Genomic DNA, 7767 nt, shown 5'->3' with positions numbered 1-7767 from the left:
TAGTTTGGTTTAATATTGGCCAAACCTAGAGTGCAGAGTGTTGTGTGTGTCATCTCTTCATACTGTGGTTCACTTATTCAATATTATACGAGTGTCAATATAGAAGTTCTGATAATTCGCCTTAAAGAAAGTGTGCCGTCTCAAGTGTTTTTTTTCTCCCTGCGATTTGTCCACATTGTATTTATTTTCAATAATAACTTTGTAATAATAATACTATTAACTAGACAATTCTATAGGAAAGTTAATGTGCCTGTCTCCCAATGGAAACAGACGTTGATCTCCTATAATCTCCTCCATGGGGTGCCTCTCCCATCTGCTTTGTATTGGCAGTTATTTTTGGCAATTTATAGGAAACTATTAGCGAAATCTTTCATGTCATGGCAACAATAAGTTCGTATTGTTCTTTGTGAGTTTAGTTGTACAGTATTACATATACAGTAAATTGCACAAAAACTTTCCAAGACGATCGGTTTTTTTTTTCTTTAATGAATTTCCAGGTATCTGACATGTGAAAGAATAAATAGTCCCAGTATACATTGAGATCTTGCTGTACTTTCCGGGCAATAATCTTGGATTTCAGTGAGTTGCCTCACAGACAATAACATACCTGACCGCATGAGTCATTGCCAGCAATTAGTGTGACTCATCAGTGACGGACGGGCGCTCGACCAATGAGCGCGCTCTGCCCGCACGCGGCCAGCCAATGGGGACTCGATGTGGGCGGGGCCTATGCCGTATAAGGCGGTGCGCTTTGTGACGTCGCGGGTTTTTCTGCTGCGGATCGGTCGGAGCCGTTCATTTTAACCCGCGACACCGAGGAGTTCACACAAGAGGTACGGCCGCGTGTTTACAGCCTTTTGTTCAATTATGTCACCCGCAACTACCGTGTTTTCACATATATCTTTATACCGTCACGTCTTAAACGCTTTAGCGGCACTACAGACTGACCACTTGCTGCGTTAGTCGGCGACGTTGAAGCGTTTTCGCTCCGCTGGAGCGCGTTAGCTTTGTGGCTAATGCTAATAGCAAAACAATACTGTAAACGCGTCCATTTGATTTCCCCTCCGTCTCGGAGGGCAAATCCTAATAAAACATGCGACGTGTCGGACCTAATTCGGGAATCGATTCGGATCCCATCCCCCTCCCCCCCCAGGCTGATTGAGCCGCGTCTTTCGTGCGGTGTTGTTTGTGAAATGTGGCGCTGCGTGTTTTTAACGGAACTGGTGCGTCACAGCGCGCCTTTCTGCTCCGCGGTATCGCCGGACGGTTAACGAGCTGCACACCGAGGCGGCAGCAAAACAAAGCCCGGCGCGGCGAAACGCGGGCGATCCGCACCGACATATATTTAAATATATATTTTTATATCAGCTTTAACCCGAAATCCAAACAATAACAACAAGCGTCATCCATGGCTGCAAGTCTGTGCCGCACGTACACCGAGAGACAATGTGGACGTCGCCATAATGTCGCTGTTTACGTTCAGTGGCTGGTTGGAAATTATGTTTAATGCAGTTTTGTTTTTTTTACGATATAATTTGATTTCGTGACGCCTCTGTAGGGAATAAAGCGCGCGCTAGTGTTTTTTTTTTTGGGGGGGGGGACTTGGAGTTGTCATGCATCGTAAAACTTGATTCAAAAGTATTATGACAGATCTACAAATACATTAATTATTAAATTGAGTGTCTTTAATGCATCCTTCATCCCAGACCAAATGTGAGCAACTTTGATTGTGAATTCCTGGTAAATTAAATTTAATATTTCATTTAGTTGTCTGTCTCTTTGTATTGGTTAGTCTGGTTCCATTTGGTCCGTATGCAATAATACCATAATGTACAAGAAGTAGATGACCGCCTGATGATTGCATGCACTTTGTTTACTGTATTTTGAGGGAACATCCAACTGCTCCTTTTGCAATAATCGTGACAAAATGTATGTGCACGACACTGAGACTTCTCCTCAAAGCTTGCAAATGTAATCCTAATCTTTTAATATGGCAGCCTACAAAAAGTAGCAATAGAAAACAGTGCGGTTGCACAGAATCTGCCTAAATGCCACCAAACATAAAATGCTGCAGCACTCAAGCTCAGCTTCCCATAATCTTGCCTCTTATCGCTCATGTTTTTGTCCCGACACGCAAGATTATGTAATGTCCACAACAGTTGTTGACTGCTCTATTTTTCTGATAAAGCGTAGAGAAAAATCTGTTTTCTTGAGCATTTTGAGACTTGTTTGTTGAAATCTTTAACTGAAATGTCTTCACTACACCCATTTCTCTGTCGCCTCGGTATCTGTTCATGGACTCGTCATCTGATCGCCTGTTGTTTTGCTTTCAGAGTTGTTGAATCGTAATGAAACACGAGTGAAATATGAGGCGAGAGATTGCGGCCGTGGTGTTCTTCCTGAAGAGGCTGGTGAAGAAGCGCGAGCGGTTGGATTCGGAGAAGATCGAGCTGTTCGTGGAGCGGCTGGCCGTCGCCCTGCAGGAGAAGTTCAAGGGCCACTGGTACCCCGACAACCCCAGCAGGGGGCAGGCTTACAGGTAGCCCAGTGGCCCGCCATGGTAGACCTCCGCCTCTTCGCTTGGAATTGGATTTTGAAGCTGATTTCCGTGTCATTTTCTGTGCAGGTGCATCCGGGTGAACCGGTTCCACCGGCAGGATCCGGAGCTGCTGCGTGCCTGCAGGGAGAGCGGGGCCCAGTACAGCGACCTGGGGCTTCCCCGGGAGCTCACGCTGTGGGTCGACCCCGGAGAGGTGTGCTGCAGGTGAGGAGCGCTCGGCACGCCGTCCGGGGATTTATAGCCGCCTATAAACTGTCATGACGGATGAGCGCCCAGCAGGAATGCTCCGTTTTTTTTTTTTTTTCCCACACCGTCGCGCTAAAACCGTTTTCCGTCCTTTCCAGGTATGGCGAGCAGAACCCCTGCTTCTCGGTGGCCACCTTCTCCAGCTGGGACGAGAACGACAAGGAGGTGGCGAAGAAGGTGACCAGCGCCCTGGAGAGGGTGACGTCCGACTACCACTCGGGTTCCTCCTCCGACGAGGAGAGCAGCCGCACCTCCCCGCTCACCGTCCCCAGCCGGCGCTGCTCCTACCAGGTACTCCTCCTGCACCGTTGCTCCTCCAAGCCAGTTCAAGGGTCCGATTACACAGGAAGCGGTGTGCATGTATGGCCTCTGGTTGGCGGTGTTGCTTTGTGTTGTAAAAAAAAAAAAAAAAAACATTGAACGCGGTACCGGCGTTATACCTCAGAAGCCGTTTTGCATTTTCACTTAAACGCCACCTTAATGCATTTATTTCATTATTATTTTTTAAATATATCATCTCATTCCCAGATGATGAATCCAGCCGCTCCATCATGGCATCCCAAAAAGGTGGCGGTCGCCAAGGGCCCGGTCGCCGTCCCCCGTCCTCCTCACTACGGCTACCGGCCCCGCGGCAGAGCCCCCCACCTCCACACCCCCTGGATCCCCCCTCCCTACCGGGCGGGGCCGGGGTACTGGGACACCAACCAAAACCCGCCCCACGGCTACAGTTAGGAGTCTCTCACCGTTCACACTGGACATTAAACCGGGACTAAACTTAAGATGACTGACCAATGTTTTTTTTCTTTCCTTTCTTTTTTTAAATAAAAGCAGAAAATTTTATAGCTTGAATATTGGTTGTTTCAAACTAAATCTTTTTTGCACTTTAGACTACTTGTTCTAGTTTGAATATAAATCACTTGTATTAAATTAGATATGGAAATTGGAATACTACACGTATAGTCTTGGAGTACTGTATTTTTACTATTGGAGATGTTCTTGTATGTCACCTGCTGTCCTTTTGTGATAAAATGTTTTATTTATTCATAGTTAAGGAAAGTGTCAGATGTATAGACCGAAATTTATGGAGTTTTATTAAAAACATTCAAGCATCACATTTGGACTCTTCGAGTACGTTGGTTGGTTTGGATGGGTGTGTGCGTGTGTGTGTGTGTGGAGAGCGGAGTTTATAAAGTTGAATTGATTTGTTCCAGGGTGTCAAAACTACAGCTCAATTCCATCCGCAGTGTGCCGGACTGTTCAATATGGACCATAACATCACTTTTTAACACATGGACCGGTTGAGAAAATTTGACTTTTTGAAAAAGTTTGTGACGAATGTCAACTGGAGCCTTCATGCAAGAAGGTGTTAAAAGTATATACAGATATACGCAAGTGAAGGAATGTCCTCCAAGAGAGATCGGGATGATTGGATGATCGCCAACGACAAGATACTGTTCAGTTGCTCTTCGTCTTGAGGAATTCACCTCTAGACCACCTGAGATCAGGGATGTCAAACATCAAGACTCATCCACAAGCGGCTCTAACCTGGTCTGCCAAAGAAAACACTAAAATTAATGAGTATTTCATATTAAAGACTCATATTGTTATATTTATTCTTAAATTATCAGTCTATTACATGTGTTGTAGATTATGAGACTTCAATTCTTTTTCATTTATATACCATGAGAAAATCATTAAAATCAATATGAACTGAACCTATGCACATATACGTACATAATGCTTCTATATATACATGCAGAAATTTGATTTCTATCATTCTTATTCTTGTCAGTACTGTTGTTTTACAATAGACTGATAAATCAGGAATATATATACTATGGCAGCATGAGTATTGTTATATACTTATTAATATTAGTAAGTATTTGGAGACGGAATTAGATACGTTTAAAATTGAGCATGTTGAAACACATTGTATTTATGGTCAAAAAGTTAAAATTAATAAAAATAAATATGAACGAACAATTATCTATATAAATAGTGTTGTGTGTTTTTGCTATTAGTCAATGTTAAGCCTTGTTCAAATTAAAGCTCAATATTTCTCTATTTAATTTTCATTTTCTTCTTCTACGTCTTCTTCGTTTTTATCTTGGTGCAGTTCTGCGTTTATACCGACAGAGGGCGCCCCCTGTCTGCACTCAGGGAGCGCGCTCCCGCCCGTCACGTGACGCGCGTCGGCGCGCTCCCCGTTGCACCTGCACGGCGGAGGGAGGAGGAGTGATGGGGGAGGAGGAGGAGGAAGGGTGAGGGCCAGTTTGGATGCTTCTGAGCGGAGCGGCGGCGGTTCACTTCGCATTCAACACTCAACTTCTCTCGCCAACTTTCAGCGCCGTACTTTTGGAATAAGCGCCCCGGGAATGGAGCCGCGGACACCCGGAATTTGTTGCCTGCTGCTCGGCCTGCTGGCAGGTGAGTTCCCGGGCTCCCGGCGGCTCGAGACACTTTAGTTCCCGGTGATTTTTTTTTTTTTTTTCCGTCTCCCCCAGAAGCGGCGGAGCTCCGGAGCCTCGGTCGGTGCTCCGCCGTTAGCTCGGACGCTAACGTGGGGGGGGGGGGGGGGGGGGGGAACTCGGCGTTTTCGGGGGGCTTTTATCACCCATAAGTTTGAATTCTGTTTTGATATGTCGGAGTTTGAACGTTTAAAACGTAACTTTGGACGCAAACTGTTCGATAATTGTGTGGGAAAAATAGAACATGGACGAACTGGGAGGTCAGAGCAGTTAGCGCAGTGTCCACGTTCAGTAGTTCCCTATTTAAAAGCTGAATTATCCATTTAATAGATGTATTTGGTTGTGTCCTTGAAAGATTTGGATTGGGTTTTACTAAACTAAACTTTAAAAAAAAATTAATGTAGAAATATTAACTGATAATTCAAGTTTTCTCATGAGAGTTCCACTTTTTTATTGTGTGTTATTTTTCACACTTTATTCTCATTTTTCTGGATGGATTTACAAACGTGTGATTGAATGATCCACAGAAATAAGACTATTAATGTTGATTGCTGGTGTGTGTGTGTGTGTGTGTGTGTGTGTGTGTGTGTGTGTGTGTGTGTGTGTGTGTGTGTGTGTGTGTGTGTGTGTGTGTGTGTGTGTGTGTGTGTCCTGCTTTGTCCTGTGCTCCACACAATAGTCTGATCCCTTTTAAACCTGTGGCTGCAGGACTTCAAAGTGACGTCTGCCATCTGCTAACACTGCCCATACCCCCCCCCTCCACCCCCACATCCATCTCCAATCTGAAATCCCATCAACACATCACCTTAAGCCACATGTTTTCACAGCTGTGTTTGTCTTTCACCTGTGCAGTAGGTTCACTTTTCAGTCCCGGGCTGATACTCTGGGTTTGTTGACATTGACTCACTGTGTGAAGCTCAAAAACCATTAGAAAATGTTGTGTAATAATCTATACGTGACTTGTTAGCAACAATATCATTGCCATTTCTAGCATCGCTCCATCTTTTCTTGTTTATTTGTTATGGAAACGCGTCGGCAAGGTGTAGCTCAGTGGTGTCGAACATGATTTAGACTAAAATTCAATGGTTCAGACGCGACTTGCCGCCCAATTCGATCTGCAGTGGGCTGCACTGGTAAAATAGTGCCATCGTAGCCTTTTGAATTTTAACTTTTAAGTTTTTCGTCGTTGTGCCGCAATCACAACATGATGCCAAATTTAATGGCGGACAGCTCGAGGATCTTGTTTTTTGTGAGGAAAGGAATGCTATGTTATTGCTGTGATTTGTGGCCGATCAACACGGAGATGTTGTGTGGAGGAAGACGCAGTGTGAAAAGGGGTCAGAACTCGCTCTATATGTGACTTAATAATAAAAGAAAATTCCCAATAAATTTAAATAATTTTTGAGAACACCAGGTGGTGACACGTTTAAACAAACGACAACAACAAAAATCAAGGATTTATTTGAAATATTTGCAATTTGCTTGGGGGTTTGGTCGGATTGGAGCCTCGGTTTTGTCCCACTGACCTTGATACTCCTGGTGTAGTTTTAAGGTTTTAATGGGAGGAACAGTTGCATTCACAGTTTGCCCATCATATATTCTGTATCCCCGATTGACATGTTTAGAAGAAACAATAAGAAATGCGACTTATCACCGTGTTCATCTTGGGAGTCAAAGATTTAACAGTGAAACTGTGTCTTCCCCTATGTGTTTATTTATTCGTTTTGACTCTGACCTGAGCACCAAACTCTTTAGATCCGACATCTTGCCTCACAGAGTAACTCCGAGGTGTTATTTGAATAGTATGAAAACGACGTGTTTGTGACGACGTGTGGCAGCGACACTGAAACCGGCCCGTCGCTCCTCCCACCCGACACAACGGTGTGAAACTTCTGCCTCGGGACTCCGCTTTGCCCTCACACTTTGACATATCTCGTTGTTATTAAAACATTTTTTTTGGGGGGGTGGGTGGGGGAGTGGGGGTTCTGGGTGGGAAGCTGTCGGGGCAGTGACATTCCTGTCTGCTGATTAGTGGGGGATTGAACGTGATGAAGAAGAGCTTTGTTTGGGATCTTCCAGCGCCTCCCCGTCAGTAAGAGCTCGGGTTATTGAGTGTAAGATAAGGTTTACATAGTGTGTTGTGTCGCCCCGCTTTTGTGTCGCCCGCTCACATTGTTGTGTACACTAGTTCAGGCTCATTACCATCTTAATGGCTCCACAGTCCCGTCGTTTGGGCGCTGTTCCACTTCAGCAGGCAAGAACAGTGTCTGCCAGAGTCGCGGTCGTTGGCCTAAGCGAGGCCCAGGGACACACCGAGATACGTTAACCTCTCTTTAATGGCAAAACAACAAGTCGGCTCTTTCTGCTCTATTTTCCTCACCTCGTTTGTCCACGAGGCGCAGCGAGACTGTAAAATGTAGACAAAAGGAGTGTTACTGATCTCTCATCGGCAATTATTCAGTAGATTCAGACTGTAGCCGCCCGTGATTTGGT

General features: G+C 45.0%; 2 protein-coding genes across 2 annotated transcripts in view; both read left to right on the top strand.

The window, feature by feature from the left end:
* The first annotated feature begins 779 nt into the window (after positions 1-779).
* Positions 780-3918, top strand: btg3 (B-cell translocation gene 3). The gene is made up of 5 exons (XM_080508398.1): positions 780-833; positions 2334-2539; positions 2627-2764; positions 2905-3097; positions 3335-3918. Exons 2-5 carry the CDS (start codon positions 2367-2369, stop codon positions 3536-3538), a joined length of 708 nt encoding a protein of 235 aa, XP_080364524.1. The 5' UTR covers positions 780-833; positions 2334-2366; the 3' UTR covers positions 3539-3918.
* Positions 3919-5126: 1208 nt separating this feature from the next.
* Positions 5127-7767, top strand: part of cxadr (CXADR Ig-like cell adhesion molecule) — a gene marked incomplete at its 3' end in the record, with an annotated part of 42633 nt that continues 39992 nt past the window's right edge. Inside the window, 1 exon segment of the mRNA XM_080508851.1 lies at positions 5127-5233. Coding sequence (XP_080364977.1) covers positions 5182-5233 — 52 coding nt within the window. The 5' untranslated portion in view covers positions 5127-5181.

This window comes from Blennius ocellaris (assembly GCF_963422515.1).
Source record: "Blennius ocellaris genome assembly, chromosome: 14".
In the NCBI taxonomy this organism is placed as follows: domain Eukaryota; kingdom Metazoa; phylum Chordata; class Actinopteri; order Blenniiformes; family Blenniidae; genus Blennius; species Blennius ocellaris.
Note: the sequence above shows the minus strand (reverse complement) of the source record. Positions and strands in the feature narration are given on the sequence as shown.

What these genes read in the sequence shown, in the direction of transcription:
- btg3 (XM_080508398.1), top strand. Translation starts at nt 2,367, where the DNA reads ATGAGGCGAGAGATTGCGGCCGTGGTGTTCTTCCTGAAGAGGCTGGTG. An exon ending in AGCAGGGGGCAGGCTTACAG is followed by an intron (nt 2,540 to 2,626) that starts GTAGCCCAGTGG and finishes TTTTCTGTGCAG; the next exon opens with GTGCATCCGGGTGAACCGGT. An exon ending in CCCGGAGAGGTGTGCTGCAG is followed by an intron (nt 2,765 to 2,904) that starts GTGAGGAGCGCT and finishes CGTCCTTTCCAG; the next exon opens with GTATGGCGAGCAGAACCCCT.